The sequence below is a fragment of the Chanodichthys erythropterus genome, chromosome 10, assembly GCF_024489055.1.
Source record: "Chanodichthys erythropterus isolate Z2021 chromosome 10, ASM2448905v1, whole genome shotgun sequence".
NCBI lineage: Eukaryota > Metazoa > Chordata > Actinopteri > Cypriniformes > Xenocyprididae > Chanodichthys > Chanodichthys erythropterus.
Genome location: NC_090230.1, coordinates 33,836,401 through 33,856,183, shown reverse-complemented (window position 1 = coordinate 33,856,183; position 19,783 = coordinate 33,836,401). Strand labels below are relative to the sequence as shown.

General features: G+C 34.2%; 1 protein-coding gene across 2 annotated transcripts in view; it reads left to right on the top strand.

The window, feature by feature from the left end:
* clip1b (CAP-GLY domain containing linker protein 1b) overlaps positions 1–18,407 on the top strand; it is a 28,415-nt gene extending 10,008 nt beyond the window's left edge. Inside the window, exons 14-22 of one of the 2 annotated variants that reach the window (XM_067397420.1) lie at positions 1,115–1,159; positions 6,327–6,412; positions 12,144–12,249; positions 12,362–12,405; positions 13,190–13,250; positions 13,495–13,651; positions 15,224–15,279; positions 15,372–15,484; positions 15,947–18,407. In XM_067397420.1, coding sequence (XP_067253521.1) covers positions 1,115–1,159; positions 6,327–6,412; positions 12,144–12,249; positions 12,362–12,405; positions 13,190–13,250; positions 13,495–13,651; positions 15,224–15,279; positions 15,372–15,484; positions 15,947–16,169 — 891 coding nt within the window. In that variant the 3' untranslated portion in view covers positions 16,170–18,407. The remainder of the gene's footprint in view (positions 1–1,114; positions 1,160–6,326; positions 6,413–12,143; positions 12,250–12,361; positions 12,406–13,189; positions 13,251–13,494; positions 13,652–15,223; positions 15,280–15,371; positions 15,485–15,946) is intronic. The other variant, XM_067397421.1, reaches the window with a different exon arrangement.
* The last annotated feature ends 1,376 nt before the right edge of the window (positions 18,408–19,783 follow it).

Genomic DNA, 19,783 nt, shown 5'->3' with positions numbered 1-19,783 from the left:
ATTAGAATGATTTTTGAATGATCATGTGACACTGAAGACTAACTAATGGAATCAGAAGCAAAGGAGACTTCTTTCAAAAACATAATTAAATCTTAATTATTCAAATTTTTTATAATATATATATATATAAAATCACTTGTCACTTATGATTTAATGCATCCTTGCTGAATAAAAATATTAATTAAAGAAATAATAATGGCCCCAAACTTTGAACGGTAGTGTTACATAATATTTCATCAAAATTCAGTGAAAATATATTAGAAATTCAGAAAATTCTGAAATAAGAAAATGCATTACTCATATACGTTTTTTGGTCACCATTATCCTTTTAAGTTTTGGAAACAATTTATTATAATTTCCAAAGTACCAAAGTTATTTTACATTGCTTGAAGGAGATTGCATATTTATTTATTATGATTTTACAGTAATAACAATAACTTGTCAGGTTGGCCAACTCTAACATATCCATCTGTTATTAATTCTTTATACTGTTAATATATGCCATAACAAAATGCCATCATGTTTCTCTGTGAGCCTTCGAGAAAGTGTGTCAGGTAGAACACTACTGTTCAAAAGTTTGGGGTCAATACGTTTTTTTTTTTTTTTATATTTAATAGTTTTATTCAGCAAGGATGCATTTAATCTATCAAAAGTGACAGTCTTTAGTTTATTTATAATGTTACAAAAGATTTCTATTTTAAATAAATGCTGTTCTTTTGAACTTTCTGTTCATCAAAGAATCCTGAAAATATTCATCACAGTTTTCAGAGTTATTAATCAGCACAATTGTTTTCAACACTGATAATAAGAAATTCAGCATAAATCAGCATATTAGACTGATTTATGAAGGATCATGTGACACTGAAGTAATTCAGCTTTGATCATAGAAATAATGAATTTTAAAACTTATTAAAATAGAAAAGTTATTTTTAAACTAATAATATTTCACAGTATTACTTTTTTTTTTTTTTTTACTGTATTTTTGTTCAAATAAATGTAGCCTTGATGAGCATAAGAGACTTCATTCAAAAACAAATCTTACCAACCCCAAACTAGTGCATATTTGAGCATGTTGTTCAAAAAGTGTAGTAATCAGAGGTTTTCTCGCACACAGTCTGATGAAAAGCTGGAGCACGAGAATAAGGAGCTGCAGGTGGAGGTAAGTACGCTTTACTCTTCATAACATAAAGATAAACAGTGTTTTATGACTCCTCGTTACTTTCACTTCATATCCGTGTGAAGATGTCTGAAAGGGACTTGGAAGGGTGTGACACTTTTGAAGATCTTTACCTGTTCAAAAGTCGACTGTGTGAGGCGTGGTTGCTCACTAGATCTCCTTGCCAGTTCACATGATTTGAGGTATTCCCGTGCATACAATAGCACTGCTGTACGATGAAGTTTATAGACTTTATTTAGAGCAGCAGATAGACTTATCATGTTTTCAATGGCATCCGCTGTATAAAGCTCCTAGATCGCTTTTTTCCACAGCTCATGTGGTTTATTTAAGAGGTGAGCAGAGATTGTTCACTATGTAACTGTCCTGTTAGTGACATAATGGTTTAGACACATTGTTAGTTCATGCATGAGTCCTCTACATCTGACCGCCTGCAGCCTGCATGTAAAGCATGTTCTGTGCGCTCATACATGGCCTTACATAATCAGCCCGACGGCAAGAGGAGACTTGCATCCTGCGCTTGTGCTTTTCACATATGGCAGACTGCGTGAAAGAGTCACAGGTCTTCTTATGTCACTGGTCCTCGGGCGATAGTTCTTGCTTGATTCAGCATCTGTATTACAGAGACTCACCTGCAGTGGTTCAGAGGATTCAGTCTGTGGATATTCACTCATGAACCTTATTTATTAGGAACAATAATGATGGTCTTGATTTGAAGACATTTGTGTGGATAAACTAATGGCAAGCATAATCTGTTAAGCATCTGCATGCATATAAAAAAAAAATGGAAGTGTGCAAGCATCTTTTTACACTATATTGGAATTCTTTTCAAGACATATCATAACTTATTGTGTTATACCAGAGGAGATTTATTTAAATTTCACTCTATTCCTCACACAGAGCTATCAAATGACTTCAGAAGACTTTATTTAGAATGTAATATTGTCAAATAATGCTGTTTTATAGGTTTAGAACAACAAGTGTGAGTAAATTATGACGGAATTAAAATCTTTGGGTGAACTGTCCCTTTAAATTTATTTTTGGTTTATGTATTGAAAAAGACAGCCTTATTATGACCTCATTTTGGACTTTTGTCCCCTCAAGGTTTAAAAAAGCAGAGTTAATTTAGGTTAGCCTGAATTTCCTTCTATTTTCTGTCATTCAAGGATGACGGAAGTCTCTCACACAGCCTCTGCCGCAGCTTTAAAAAAATACACTACCGTTCAAAAGTTTAGGGTCGGTAAGATTTTTAATATTTTGAAAGAAGTCTCTTAGAAGTGCTTGTCAAGGCTGCATATATTGAATCAAAAATACAGTAAAAACAATAATATTATGAAATGAAATTGAAAAGAACTGTGTTTTCTGTGATCAAAGCTGAATTTTCAGCATCATTACTCCAGTCTTCAGTGTCACGTGATCCTTCAGAAATCATTCTAACTTTATTTTTCAGGATTCTTTGATGAATACACAGTTAAAAGAAAAAAAAAATATATAGAATTTTTGCCACAATGTCATTTTTGCTAAAAAAAAAAAAAAAATGACCCCGCACATTTGAACGGTAGTGTACATTCTTCAAATAATATTTAAATAGAAACCATGACTGAGCTCTTGCTCACACAAGGGTTTCATTCCTCTGATGTCACCAGAGACGATCATGGATAGTCTCGTCATGTAGAAACAGCTAATACAGGATGAATGAGCACTGATGACGGAGAACAGCAGAAGGTGGGGGGCGGGGACAGCAGGGGGGTGTTTCGAGAGGGGCGGGGCTTGTCGTCCTTACATAATGAAGCTGCCCTGTGTGATGCTTTTCAGAGCGTGTGTTTGTGCAAACGTGAGCGTGTGCTGGAGCGCAAGCTCGTGTGAGCGCCTCTCTCTCTCTCGCTGCAGGGGGCTGTAGGGGGATGTATTATTGATAGGGCACATTTGTTTGGAAAAAATAGGAAGGACACAGCAGCATGGATGTGACAGCGCTCCAACAGAACTACACGGGCAGCGTTTATACCTCGCTCTGCCAGGTAAAGGTCGCTCTTCTGTAGTGCTCTTCCCTTCTGGGGATGCATGGTACTGTATATTGGTGACCATGGTTGGACCATTTAGCAATATTAGATATTTTTTTAACTATGGGAATTGTTTTGGGATGATATTGGCTTATTTTTTCTCATTTAAACCCATTTTAGTGGTATGCATGTTTTGGTGGCTGATTGCATTTGAAATGTGTATTATTTTAGATGAGGTTTAATGTGAGCGCTGTTTGTTGTTGTTTTTCCCCTCAATGTATTGATTTATAATATCGGGCAGTGTCAGAAATTAACTAAAATATCTAACTTCTAAAGTTTGTTTTCAGGAGAACATTTTTGATGTTATAACCAGTTTTATAACCAAATAATCATAAGATACTTGAATTCAGTATTCAATCAATACATTAAAATGATACTCTATCTGAATAATTACAATAATTCAGAATAGAAATATGAAAAATATTAGATGTTACTAATAAAAAAAAAAGTTTTTCCATCACATTTCAAATTTTGTTGGCATTTTTTCCCATGACATTAGCCATTAGTTGGATATTGGTAATAATTTTCGGATATGCCTACACTAAAAAGCCTTTTTTTAATATTTACGATTTTCAGTTGTATAGTAAAATTCTGTTAAATTTAACTAAATAATCCTTGCATATAATTATTAATATAATTCATTAATAATTTTAAATGAGAATAAGGGAATGGACCATTTAGTTTGTGATTTGTATTCATAAATTTAAACATTTTAATTTTTTTTTTCATTTAAATTTATAAATACAAATCACATTTCGATTGAGATTTATAAAAAAAATTTTATGAAGCTCTATTTTTTTTTACTTATTTAAAATTCTTAATTATGAGAAATATGTAAGGATTATTCAATTCAATTTGATGGAATTTTACTATACACTTAAAAAAAGCATATATGCATCTGTATTTTTTGTCTCTTTCTGATTTTTTAGATGTTTTTATGCGTAAAAAGGAAAGAAAACCCTATGACGTGTGACTTTATCTCGTGCATGTTATTTCTGTGAGTAATGGAGATGTTAAGCCGCGGACATTGAGTTGAAGAATGTTTTCACGTGTGCGAGTCTGTGTGAAACGGTTGTTTGATGACATTTAATTCACTGATGACAGCATAATTCCTCAGTCATCACGGATTCTCTCGATCTTTCTCAATGTAAACACTGAATCACTCAGAGATATCAGCACAGCCTAATCTCTGCTGATTTGTAATAAAACATTGATGTTGGATCTTGGCATGTAGATGAAAGTGATTATTACCAACTCGGCCAGTTGTAGGCGTTTGTGCTGAAGAGTGTAATTAGCGCTTCGGTCTGATGCAGACCAGTTAGTTACAGTGAGTGTGATGGGATTGAATTATGGGTCTCATGGGAACAGTAATCTGACTTCACCGGATTTGACAGTCTGAGAGTATTAGTTGTGCATGTATTAGTCCTATATGTGATTTTGCATTGATTATACTTTGCAAACATGGACATTTTTCATTGTTCACATGACTTTTAGAGGTGTTTGCTAAAGAAGGCATCACCATTACTCATGTTTAGGTATTTGTTCCAATCTCTAACTCTTGAATTTTAAACTTTGGCATGTATCTTGTTCTGCAATGTTTGTGCTACAGAAATAATTGGTAATTCAAATCATGTCTTGTTGAGGAGAGATTGTCTGATTTTAGTTTTTGGATATGAAAACGTCAAAAAACATCTAGAACACCTTTGTGCATAATCACGTTATTATTTTCATGACAATTAAATGCCTTTTCCCCAGTGTTATTGTAATATTATTTACATACTATTATTAATATTTTGAATTAGCTTTTGCTTTTAAATGTTCAGTTTTCAGTTTTTTATGTAATATTTATATTTATATTTTATTTCAACTTTTTATTCAAATTTACAAAAGCATGTTTAATAGTTTTAGTTAGAAACAGCACTGCTTCCCTCCAAAAACTACTGGATATTTACTGACATTTAGAAAAATACTGTAATTAAGAACTAAGAAAGTACAACCAATACTACCATTGTAGAAATACACATGTAAATGTTAATAGTATTTATACAATCTAGTTTTTTTCATATTGCAGGTATGAAAATTAGATATTTTTGTGGTAATGAGAATTCAGGGTGACAAATGCTTAAAGGTATAGTTTACACAAAAAAGATCCCATAATTTACTCACTCTCAAGCCATCTTAGGTGTATATGACTTTCTTCTTTCAGCCGAACACAACTGGACTTATATTAAATAATATCCTGGCTCTTCCAAGCTTTATAATGGCATTAAATAGTGCCTGATTTTTTTGAAGCCCAAAATAATGCATCCATCCATTATAAAAGTAATCCGTACGACTCCAGTGGATTAATAAATGCCTTCTAAAACAAAGCAATGGGCTTTTGTAAGAAAAATATCCATGTTTAAAATGTTATAAACTATAATAACTGTCTTGAACGCTCGTATGGCTGTTGCTGGAAGCCAGAGTCAAGTTCTAGTGGAAGGGTGACCTCTGACCCAACATATGACGTAGGCATAGCATAAGCTCAGGTGAGGATTGATGAACCAAGAAGCAAAGAGGATAGATCAAAATAAAATGCCAGTCACAAATTAGAAATCTAAAATGAGAAGTTTTAAAGAAAATTGTCAGAGGATTTCGATATAAGAAAAGAGGAGCTAAATCATACATCGGGTCAGAGTGTCTCTCTCCGGAAGCCATGGATTACTATATGGAGTACTTTTATGATCTATGGATGTGATTTTTGTAGCTTAAAAAACTTGGGCACTATTCAATGCCATTATAAAGCTGGGAAGAGCCAGAATATCATTTAATATAAGTCAGTTTGTGTTCGGCTGAAAGAACAAAGTCATATACACCTAGGATGGCTTAAGGGTAAATTATGGGAAATTTTCTTTTTTTGGTGAACTATCCCTTTAATTATTATTAAAATAATTGTCTGCAAGAAAATACATGAAGGTTCTTAAACATGCATGATTTTCTTTATGCAAAATACGTGTTCTTGAAAGGTTTCATGCTAAAATATGCTCTCCAACACATTTTGTCCAAAAGCATAATTTTTCTGTGTTTTAATCATCTTTTATCTCCTCCACCAGCTTGAGGCCCTGAAGCAGCAGAACTCTCAGTATCAGGAGCAGTTGAGTTCAGAAACGCAGCGCATCGGGAGCCTCCGCAAAGAAATGTGAGTCCTGCTGACATGCACTCATGCATTTTCTCGTCAGCTGACTATTTTATTATTATTCACTTCGACTTTTTCACACTTTTATTGATAATGATAGAAGAGAGAGGACAGAAATGATAGATAGGGAGGAGAGGAAGGCCACAATCAAGCCTCAAAAGTATCCGAGCACATGTGCTGACCACTAGAATACAGCTGCAACAATTAAAGCGCTATTTAACATCTTTCAGCTGCATCTTATTAAATTAATTGTCTGCTTAGTTGGAGCTAAAAAGGATTTTGATCTGAATTAGTTGGGTAAGTACTTTGGTACCATTGTGGTGATTCATTTAGATCAGCGAGTCACAGAATGACATCACAAGTCCACTCGGTCACAACAGCTGTGATTTCTGTATAAGAAAAGGCGTAATGCACGTGATCTGAGTCTGACACATTGAGCTCACGTGGACGATATGAGTTTGAATCTGGCCTGCAGCATTTCACATTCAGGATAATCAATAAAAAAATGTAGGGCAGAACTTGATTTTATCCATCAGGAATTGATTGTATGGTGAAAAATGTCTCTATATGAAAGTATAGAGGGTTTGGTGACACCCGCTGAAAAAGATACATACTTCAAAAAATAAATAAATGAATTTCAAACAAATGTAATTTCAATATTTCATAAAATGTTTCACTTTCAAATTTAAGCACTAATTATTTGTTTGCAATAAATTTGTTTGCAAAATGAATTAATTCTAAATAATAATTTAAATTTTTCACAAAATGTTTAACTTTTCATAAGCACAATATATTTGCTTATTTGCAACAAATGTTAATTATTTTGCTATTTCTTTGCGAAATGAATTAATTCCAAAAATTGTAATTAAAATTTTTCATAAAATCTTCCACTTTTCATATTTTAAGCACAATTTATTTGCAATAAATGTGCAAATAATTTAGCAATTTGTTTGCTATTAATTTGTTTGCAAAATTAATTAATTCCAATAATTTAACTTTTTCATAAAATGTTTAACTTTTTATATGCACCTTTTATTTCCTTATTTGCAACAAATTTGCTAATTATTTTGGTATTTGTTTGCGATTAATTTATTTGCTAAATTAATTAAATCCACAAATTGTAATTTAAAATTTTTCATAAAATTTTTATTTTGCAATTTGTTTGCAAAATGAATTAATTCAAAAATATTATTTAACGTTTTGATAAAATGTTTAACTTTTCACAAGCACAATTTATTTATTTGCAACATGCTAAGTATTTTGCCATATGTTTGCAATAAATTTATTTGCAAAATGAATTAAATCCAAAAACTGTAAATTTAACGTTTTCATAAAATATTTCATATTCATATTCATATACATATTTCATAAAACTCAATTTATTTGCTTAATAAATTTGCAAATTGTATGCAATACATTTGTTTGCAAAATGAATTTAAACATATAAGCAGAAACCTTTAGCTCAAAATGATTTTATGGTGGTGTAAATGGGGTCCATTTTGAATTCAGGTTGACTTTAAACTAAAGCGGCACAAAGCCTTCGTAACTCAAGCCAATCTGACACGCTCCTTCAAGCTGCAGCTGATCGGCATGTCCAGCAAGTGAAGGCTCCGGTGATGCGAGCAGGTACCGTGTGAAGCCTCTCCTGAACTCTTGCACTGAAGATACTCTCATCCGAAAGCTTCAGAAGTGAGCGTCTCTCCTCAGGGAGTTTTACGTAACCGCGTCTCTCCAGCTACAGCTGCTCCTCTCCGCCTGTGTAATGGTCTTGACTCCACGTGAGATCTGACAGAGTTCCTTTCGTAATGCTCTGTTGATCTTCTGACACTCATGAATGCGTAATATTGTAATTTTAAAAAAGCCTATTTTTCTTTATGAACAAAAATATTGTGTTATTCTTCATTAAATGCAGCATATTCTTTTTGAATTTGTGTGAATCTTTTAGCCTGTAGTTTCATGAAGCTGCATTTGTTCTCGCGCTTCTGTCGTACAGAGACCTCACCTTGATTTTCTGCTTGAGTTTGGAGCGTGCATGATTTGATTTATTCCTGTATCATAATGCACTGTGGGTAAAAATAGATTGGCTTATTCGTTACACACGAGAAGGATGACGGTGACCTTTCTGTTGTGACTTTGTGGTGCTCACGGTTTTACTACCACTTTTTGTAAGCAAACGCTCTTATTTGTCAAACGCTCGGTCTATGAAATGTTTTAAACAGTTAAGAGGTGCTGATGGAAAGGAAGATGATATATTAAGTATGATGCATTCACTTGAGAGGAAAATGGAGGAATAACAGGATTGACATCAGGGTGATCTGAAATGTTGAGGACTTAATGTCACCAGCATCAGAAAGAATATGAACATCACCATGTATCATAAATACAAATAATTAAATAGGATTTTATGTTGAAAATTTGTTTTTAAAAACTGAAATAGTACATATAAAGTCAGGACTGTAAGATATAAAGTCACAATTCTAAGAAAGAACGTCATTGTTTTTTCCATCACAATTGGATATCATGACACGCAATTCTGACTTTATATCTCGCAATTTTGACTTTATATCACGCAATTCTGACTTTATAACTCGCAAATCTGACTTTATATTGCAATTCTGACTTTATATCACGCAATTCTGACTTTATATCGCAATTCTGACTTTATATCACGCAATTCTGACTTTATATCTCGCAATTCTGACTTTATATCACGCAATTCTGACTTTATATCTCGCAATTCTGACTTTTATATCTCGCAATTCTGACTTTATAACTCGCAAATCGGACTTTATATCGCAATTCTGACTTTATATCACGCAATTCTGACTTTATATCACGCAATTCTGACTTTATATCGTAATTCTGACTTTATATCGCAATTCTGACTTTATATCACGCAATTCTGACTTTATATCGCAATTCTGACTTTATATCACGCAATTCTGACTTTATATCACGCAATTCTGACTTTATATCTCGCAATTTTGACTTTATATCACGCAATTCTGACTTTATATCACGCAATTCTGACTTTATATCTCGCAATTCTGACTTTATATCACGCAATTCTGATTTTATATCTCGCAATTCTGACTTTATATCTCGCATTTCTGATTTTATATCTCGCAATTCTGACTTTATATCACGCAATTCTGATTTTATATCTCGCAATTCTGACTTTATATCTCGCATTTCTGACTTTATATCACGCAATTCTGACTTTATATCACGCAATTCTGACTTTATATCTCGCAATTCTGACTTTATATCACGCAATTCTGATTTTATATCTCGCAATTCTGACTTTATATCTCGCATTTCTGATTTTATATCACGCATTTCTGACTTTATATCACGCAATTCTGACTTTATATCACGCAATTCTGATTTTATATCTCGCAATTCTGACTTTATATCACGCAATTCTGATTTTATATCTCGCAATTCTGACTTTATATCTCGCATTTCTGACTTTATATCTCGCATTTCTGATTTTATATCACGCATTTCTGACTTTATATCACGCAATTCTGACTTTATATCACGCAATTCTGATTTTATATCTCGCAATTCTGACTTTATATCACGCAATTCTGATTTTATATCTCGCAATTCTGACTTTATATCTCGCATTTCTGACTTTATATCATGCAATTCTGATTTTATATCTCGCAATTCTGACTTTATATCACGCAATTCTGATTTTATATCTCGCAATTCTGACTTTATATCTCGCATTTCTGACTTTATATCACGCATTTCTGACTTTATATCACGCAATTCTGACTTTATATCTCGCAATTCTGACTTTATATCACGCAATTCTGACTTTATATCTCGCAATTCTGACTTTATATCACGCAATTCTGATTTTATATCTCGCAATTCTGACTTTATATCACGCAATTCTGACTTTATATCTCGCAATTCTGACTTTATATCACGCAATTCTGATTTTATATCTCGCAATTCTGACTTTATATCTCGCATTTCTGACTTTATATCTCGCATTTCTGACTTTATATCTCGCAATTCTGACTTTATATCTCGCAATTCTGACTTTATATCACGCAATTCTGATTTTATATCTCGCAATTCTGACTTTATATCACGCAATTCTGACTTTATATCTCGCAATTCTGACTTTATATCACGCAATTCTGATTTTATATCTCGCAATTCTGACTTTATATCTCGCAATTCTGACTTTATATCTCGCATTTCTGACTTTATATCACGCATTTCTGACTTTATATCACGCAATTCTGACTTTATATCTCGCAATTCTGACTTTATAACTCGCAAATCTGACTTTATATCTCGCAATTCTGACTTTATATCACGCAATTCTGACTTTATATCTCGGAATTCTGACTTTATATCTCGGAATTCTGACTTTATATCACGGAATTCTGACTTTATATCACGCAATTCTGACTTTTTTATCTCGCAATTCTGACTTTATATCTCGCAATTCTGACTTTATAACTCGCAAATCTGACTTTATATCTCGCAATTCTGACTTTATATCTCGCAATTCTGACTTTATATCACGCAATTCTGACTTTATATCTCGGAATTCTGACTTTATATCACGCAATTCGGACTTTATAACTCGCAAATCTGACTTTATATCTCGCAATTCTGACTTTATATCTCGCAATTCTGACTTTATATCACGCAATTCTGACTTTATAACTCGCAAATCTGACTTTATATCTCGCAATTCTGACTTTATATCTCGCAATTCTGACTTTATATCACGCAATTCTGACTTTATATCTCGCAATTCTGACTTTATATCACGCAATTCTGACTTTTTTATCTCGCAATTCTGACTATATCTCGCAATTCTGACTATTTTATCTCGCAATTTTGACTTTATCTCGCAATTCTGACTTTATCTAGCAATTCTGATTATATATCTCGCAATTCTGACTTTATATCTCGCAAATCTGAATTTATATCTCGCAATTCTGACTTTATATCTCGAAATTCTGACTTTATATCACGCAATTCTGACTTTATATCTCGCAATTCTGACTTTTTTATCTTGCAATTCTGAATTTTTATCTCGCATTTCTGACTTTATATCTCGCAATTCTGACTTTATATCTCGCAATTCTGACTTTATATCTCGCAATTCTGACTTTATATCACGCAATTCTGACTTTTTTATCTTGCAATTCTGACTTTTTTTATCTCGCAATTCTGACTTTATATCTTACAATTCTGACTTTATATCTTGCAATTCTGACTTTATATCTCGCAATTCTGACTATATCTTGCAATTCTGACTATTTTATCTCGCAATTCAGACTTTTTTTATCTCGCAATTCTGACTTTATCTTGCAATTCTGACTTTATCTCGCAATTCTGACTTTATCTCGCAATTCTGACTTTTTTATCTCGCAATTCTGAGAAAAAACTCAGAATTGTGAAATAAAAAGTCACAGTTACCTTTTTTAGTTTTTATTTCATGGCAGAAACAAGCTTCCATGCTTCAGTCACATGATCCTTCAGAAAGCATTCTAATATGCTGATTTGAATAAAAGTGTTAATTTATTTTCTTTCTTTTTTTTTTCGTACTGACTCCAAACTTTTGAACAGTATTGTTAAGTCATCCAGGTGTTGAATGCATACAGAAAATTCACATCCTGCAGAACACTAGTATGGTAAAATGCTAGTCCTGTATGGTATTATAAGCATTACCTCCCTCTTTATCTCTCTGTAGTGAGGAGCTAAAACTGTCAGCCAATCAGAAGTCTCAGAGGCAGGTGTCGCTCCAGGACGAGAAAGGGATGTTGGCTCAGGAGTTGGACATCTACACGCAGCAGAAGGTGTTTATCTGTCTGAGTCGTCTTAGACGTTTCCTGAAATGCTTTGCTCTGTGACATTCTCAGTTGGTTTGAGTGATTGATTTATCATGTATCATGTTTGTTTTTTTGGCAGCTTGAGGACGAAGCTCTGACTAGCCAGCTGGAGATTACAGAAAGGTAAGCACGTCTCTGACTCGGTATTAAGTCGATTAATTCAATCAAATCAAAACCTTAAAAGACAGTTCCGGGTGAAGCCTGCTGTTTATAACCACAGAAAGCAATATATATTTGTCCCTCAGTAAGCAAAAACACAGTGCACTTACACTAAAAGTCTATGGGGAAAGATAATTTGGAAATGTTATGCTTGTATTTTTGTTAATGTACTTCTATTCATTTGTCTCTTGAGTGTGATGCAAGTATTTTTCCCATTAATTTTCTTCATAAGCATTAAAAAAACCCGCATTCATTATCTATGGCTATAAACAGCATGTCACAGATGCGTTTGATGGTCTTTAATGGAGCTCTGTCTCAGTAATTGTTCAAATGAGAGCTGGATTTGAGATCACACGCACTCTGGAGGCTTTAAATGTCATTTTATCTCCCGGGAAATGAAGGCTTGCAAAAAAAGCTTGTTAGTACATGTTCTTTAGAGATCAGTGTTTTATGATATACCAAGATTACATCTAGAGAGATGATCTGTTTCCATGATTGAACGGCTCAAATAATGGTACTTAGTACAAGCGTTTGGCTTCAGATCTATTGTTTTCCTCCACCCTAAAAATACTGCGCTGTCCCACTGGATGTCTGTTCATTTTTTTGCCTGTTTTTCTGTAAGCTTTTAATCTTCAGGCTCCATTGGGAGATCGTTGTGCATGTTCTCAGAGTGCATATGGCTTTTGTAACATGGCTATAAATCCAACAATGGGCTCTAGTTATAGTGAGCTCTTGTCTGTTCTCACAGGGAGAATTCCAATGCCTTGATGTCCGATAAAGACAAAGAGCTAGAGACACTACGAAATGAGGTAAGAGCTTTGATTCTTGGGTTTTATAAGTCTAACTAAACATCTGGATCAAGAATGTTTTATGCACTGTGAACTTACTGTATGTAAAAAGAATGCTTTTAGTAGAGTAATTTCATATTAAAACAGTATTGCCTACAGCAGTTCTTCCCATTTTTTTCTTTTTATATAAAACTTTGACACTTAGTATTGTCAGATAATAGGAAAACAATTATTTGTGATCTAAAGATGGTTCTTGTTATCGCAGATTGCAGTGCTGCGTGGGGAAAATGCCATGGCCAAGACACTCCAGTCGGCCGTGACGTCTCTAGAGAGGGACAAAGCCCAGCTGCAGAGCCGAGTGAACAGCTTAGAGCAAAAGCTGGAGGGCCGGCATGCAGGGAACGGAGAGGAAGTCACCTCAGGTCCGTCAGCGTATTTATATTTGGAATGGAATGACAGCATACTGTATACTGTGCAGTAAACTGTATACTGCTAGCTATTTATTTACAGTACCATTCAAAAGTCATTTTAATTTAAGATTTGTTTTTTTTTTTAAAGAAGTCTCTTATCCTCACCAAGGCTGCATTTATTTGATAAAAAATACAGTAAAACCTGTAATATTATAAAATATATTTTCAATTTAAAAATAACTGTTTTCTATGTAAATATATTTTAAAATGTAAATAATTCCTGTGAATTTTCAGCATCATTCCTCCAGTCTTCAATGTCACATGATCCTTCAGAAATTATTCTAATATGCAGATTTGCTGCTCAGGAAACATTGCTAATTCATATCAATGTTGAAAACAGTTGTACTGCTTCATATTTAATATAATACATTTATTTTCGGGAAATGTAATACATCCTTGCTGAATAAAAGTATTTATTTCTTAAAAAACAAAAAAAACAAAAAAAACATACTGGCCCCAAACTTTTAAAGAGCACTGTATTATTTATTATTTAAAAGTAGTAGGCAAAATGATGCAGAATGCTAAATTGTTGTCACATGACCTCATCATGTTGCATGTTTAATTCTGGAAATACCATCCAGTTATTTCTAATCCAATTATGTGTATATATATCTTAATTTATGGTAGTATGATCAAATAACAAGTTAAAGATTTATTAAAAATCTCTGGAAGTGGAAATTAAATAGTATAAGGCCCCATTTACACTAGTGCGTTTTCATTTTAAAATGGCGTTTTACAGACAGGTGTAACTGTAGCAAAAGTTATACGTTTTAAAACAAAAACGCACTAGATTAAACCTAAGGGCCTAAGTAATACATACCATATTACTCATAACATATTCCAGCATGAAAAAAGAATCCAAATCAAATGTTTGTGACCAGAATACATGTCACATTATAGGGCCACATTTACTAACAGCTTGACCAGTGCAAACCCTCTTTTGGTGTTAAAAAACTACTGTCAGGATTTACTAAAGACACGCAGTGCAAAATTAAAAAGTTGTTTTTGAGGCTGACTTATTGCATATGCATTTGTAGGAGTTTCCCTTTCAGACGCAAAATTTATGGGAGGAGAGTATTTAAATGAATCACGCAACACGATTTACTAATATTTGCACTCGTCAATTTATTGGTATTTGCGCCATTATTTAATGCCTAAAAAAAATCATGTCTTAACCCATTTTACAACATGGCTGCAATTGCTAATGCACATGCAAATCTTGCCACTCCCATCGGCGCATTTGTGCAATTGTGCTCACACCAAATCTGGCCCATCATTTTTTACAGAATGTTTTTTAAATGGAAAACAAGATTACATATGTAGTTCTATAGTAGTCCATTTCCACCACATAAGAAAAAAAATCATGCTTTTGTAAATCATAATGAAGTAGAAATTATGACATACTAATTCAACTTAAATGAACAAATGCTTCTTGACTACTAATATGCAATTCTGACATTCACTAACTCTTGTCACTGTTCTTCTCACTAAACTGAGTCCTGTCTGTTTGTCTCTCCTGTACAGCGGGTGATGCTGCTTTGGACCAACTGAGAGAAGAGAAAGAGTTTGCTGAGGGACAGGTAAAACTCCTCTGTTCTGTATTTGTTAATGATTTTAGGATGTCATATGTGTAAAATGTCTAAAATTTATCATGTTCTCCTGCATGGATCAGATCAACTTCCTGAACTCAGTGATTGTGGACCTCCAGAGGAAGAATGAAGAACTAAAGGTGAAGCTGAAGAAAATGGCATTGACCGAGTTCAACGGAAATGATGAGAATGACGGGTGAGTCCAATTGGGTTTTGAAATCTTCACCTGCCACTTTTTTCTGTCTGGCATGTTAGATAGAAACTGTAGATACAAATGCTTTGCCAACATATTGGCTCTGTTGTGCAATGAATCCTCTGCCATGGTCTTGTCGGTCATCTCATCACTCATCACTCTTGTCACGTGATCAGTGAACTCTCATTCCTGCTGCACTGTGTACGACTCTGCAGCTCGTGTTGGATGAGCTGGATGGGATTGAAGTGACCATTATTCATAGTTTTATTTCTATAAAAAGCAAAATGACAGTGGATTAGCAGAATGTAAATGTAGTGGTGGCATATTCTATCCTAATTTCACAGAATTTCACGTGGTCATGTACATACTTTACATGCACTGCTAGCGTCTTTGTTACTATTAGTGTTATTCTTCGAAAAGAGTTTGTCATAATACAATTATTTTGTTTATCCTCTTTCTCTCAAGTGAGGTCAAAAAGAAGAAGAAAGCCCCACCACGAGTTTTCTGTGACATCTGCGACTGCTTCGACCTGCACGACACGGAGGACTGTCCCACGCAAACACAATCCCCAGACTCGCCTCCGCACACCACCTACCACGGCACCCGCAGCGGCGAACGGCCGTACTGCGACATCTGCGAGGCGTTCGGTCACTGGACAGATTCTTGCAACGATGACCAAACCTTCTGAACTCCCCCTCAACCCCTCCGCCTGTGAGCAGGCTATGCACAGATCGCTTTCAACCAGATTATTCGCTATTTTTCTACACAGCATATATACATTTGAACCTCTTGTACATTCCCTTGAACGTATCCGCCCGTATGAAGGCTAAGGTATGCTGCCTTGATGGAATTCGACTTATGAAGATGAGAAATATTTCTGTTTGTTTTTATTAATACCGTTTTATGTGTTTCGTAAGTTTTTCATTGTCCTGTGTGGATTGATCTATTGACGAATTACCAGCAAGAAAATTGGGAACGGTTTAGCGAAACTTTGCTGTGTATTTAAAGCTGCTGTGTGTAATTTATACACCACTAGAGGCACAAAATCGCAAAAATAATGACCAAACAGGTTTCAAAAACACATTCTTTCAGTGTATCTCTGCTCCAAACTCGCGCCATTGGTTGAGTCAGAAGTTGACATTTTGGACCACTCAAACAAACAAAGCAATGTTTTGAAAGAGCCTTCGGAATGGTATACTAGCATACTGCAAACAAGAGTTGTCAAAAGTACCAAGTCGGTACTGAAATTGAAAAAATGTGACGCTTTGAGCGCTGTTGAGCGGATTCGTAAACACCTCTGACTGGCCATTGTGTTCACGCACTCATCAGATATGTCTGTGATTGGCTACAATGATCAACACTTCAAAAACATGTTATAAATAGACATCAACGTCACTCTTCACGGAAAACTCACACTCGGGAGCTCCCGCTTTCAAATTCAAACACTTCCGCATGCTTTCAAACACTCCCGTACGTTGATCATTGTAGCCAATAACAGACATATATGTTGAGCGTGTGAACACAATAGCAAATCAGAGGTTTACGAATCCACTCATCAGCACTCAAAGCATCATGGTTTGACAACACTACTGCAAACTGCTCAGTACTATACTCTGAATACTGCCCACTATTTTATGTAATGGTACACATTATGCAACAATAAATAATAGGCCAAGAAAATTTTGTTAAATCATAGCTTTTAGTTTTTTTGTCCCATATAAAATCGACTCTAGCCGAGCACATTGCATTATGGGATATATACTGCACATTTACACCTGGGATTTCTAAGCATACAGAAATGATACATACTATGCACAGCATAAATACTATACAGAAACATTACTAGTAGTATGCTATTCCGAACATAGCCAACGTTTGGTAACTCACACTACGAATGGTTTACTAGCAGTTTATCTGCACATTAAACCAGGATAGACGATTTTAATGAATAAAAAATACACACTTCAGCTTAAAGAACTCATAACGGACTGTTATCACAGACACAAAACCGTATGACCAGTGCACCAAACTAAGCTGAAGCTAACCACTATTAACTTATTGCACTTCTCACTTTAATTGTATACAGCACATGAGTTTAACTGCCATTCTTTGAAACTAAGTTATTCTTTTTACTGTTAAATGTCAGGCATATAGTCATGATATTGTCATATGAATGGCTTTTTATGTGTATTTTTGATGTTATGTCCTGTAGATTTCTGGCCTATTCACACCAAGTCGGCACGATTTTAAGATTAACCTTTTAGTTTTGTATATACGGACACAAGATTGATTTATTAAATTGATCAAATGCCGTTTATTCAGGTATCCAAACTTTTCAGACAAAACGGTTTTGGTGCAAAAAAATGGTTTGCAAATATTTTATACTTTCATGTATTTTAGTCACTTTAAACTTGGTGTGAACAGACCCTTTTCAAGCACAACTTTTAAGCACAAAAACATATTGTATCTCTTGTTATTGATGTAATATTAACAACAAAGTTTATTTAGCAACCTAATAAACTGCAAGTGTTAGAATCGGTAACCTGCAATGAACTGGTGCACAAGATTATATTAAATATGTATAATAATAATCAAGATTATTCCCCTTTTGTTTAAATGAATACAGTTTTGCATTAAGTGCAAATATATGGTCTGTTTCTACTGAAATATTGTGACAGTCTTTAACTATTGTACTGTTTAATGTACTGTATATTCACCTGAACTCAATACAAACATTGGACAAATTTTCTTGTGTCATTGTCTGAATCCATTGAGCATTCTGGCTACACATCTGTGAAAAGCGTTTAATAATTTCACAAACATTTCATTAACATCAAATAACAATTCTAGCCACAGTTCTAGGGTGTTTCTGTGTGGTTGCTAAGGTGTTCGCCATGTTGCTAGGGTGTTTGGAGTATCTACCCTCATGTCTCTCAATTTCACGCAAGGGTGATCACCAAATTCCCATCAAAACGTCCTGCAACTCCCAAATAGAACAGAAGGGGTCCAGTCAATAATTCATGTCTCTTAAAAACGCAGCCCGATATGACCAATCTGAACCCCACAAAAATAACAACTTTGATTAGAATTTGATGCTTTTTTATGCAATAAAATCAACACTTAAAAGTGTATTTTGGGTGTTTTCTCTCCACAAGTTTGAATTATTTTATAAAAAGCCAAATAGCCTAAAACCTCAAAATTGACTGATGCCTGTAGTGCCTTGCTTTAAAAAGATATAAGGAAAAAAAAAGGGAAAAAAATCATGCTTTTGTAAATCATGAAGTCGAAATTATGACAAACTGAGTTATATTTATGAGATTAAAAAAATGAAATTATGACAAACTGAGTTATATTTATGAGATTTAAAATCGAAATTATGACAGTCATAAAGATGAAAAGTATGTACATTTTGATTTCTCATAACTATGATTTAATTATGGCATACAATAACAATGTCATATAATTATGACTTAGCATGCCATAACTTTTACTTTTTATCTCATAATTATGACTGTCATTTTGACTTGTCATAATTTCGACTTTTCATGTCTTAATTTTGACTTATCACAATAATCCTTTCATATAATTCAGTATGTCAACAATTGTGCCATTTTCCATGAAAGCCAAAAGTTGTATCAAATAAATTATTATATTGTAATTATTTCTGTTTTGTGAAAGGCACGACACGAGATAAAAAAGGGAAAAAAGTTCCAAAAGCGCGCGCACAGAAAGACGTGTGACGGATATGCAGATGCTCCTCCGATTTATGCCCTACTGAATATTTTCCTAGTTAAAAATTGGACCTCTCAAGTTCCACTGGGAAGCTCTGGAATAATTTTGATACCCAAAGTCACAAGTTGTGCGGGCCATAAACTTTAACATGGCGGAGGGGAAAACGATTGCTGCTGTGCAAATTTAAATAGTATTTTTTAGCATATTGTATTTTTTTATACACAGCGAAAGCTTGTATTTGAGGCTTTGTGATGCTGTCTGTGTGTATGCCGTTAAACAGAGATGCAACTGACAACTAACTAATGCATGTGAGGCAGTACCAAGACTGACCTCTGGTGGTGATTTTTAGGAACTACAGCAGGTGATTAGTGTTTATTGCACATTCAGTCGTTTCACATTGATTCACGTCTCGACAATGTGCAACAATGAACTACTCATTATTTATTTTATTTTTCAGTCTGAAAAATTCTTTACCAGTTTTGAAGATTTTTCTCCATTCAAATAGATATGAGCCATACTTGCATACTGTAAATTTAGGCAGTTATTCAGATGCCACCATGTGTGTCTTTG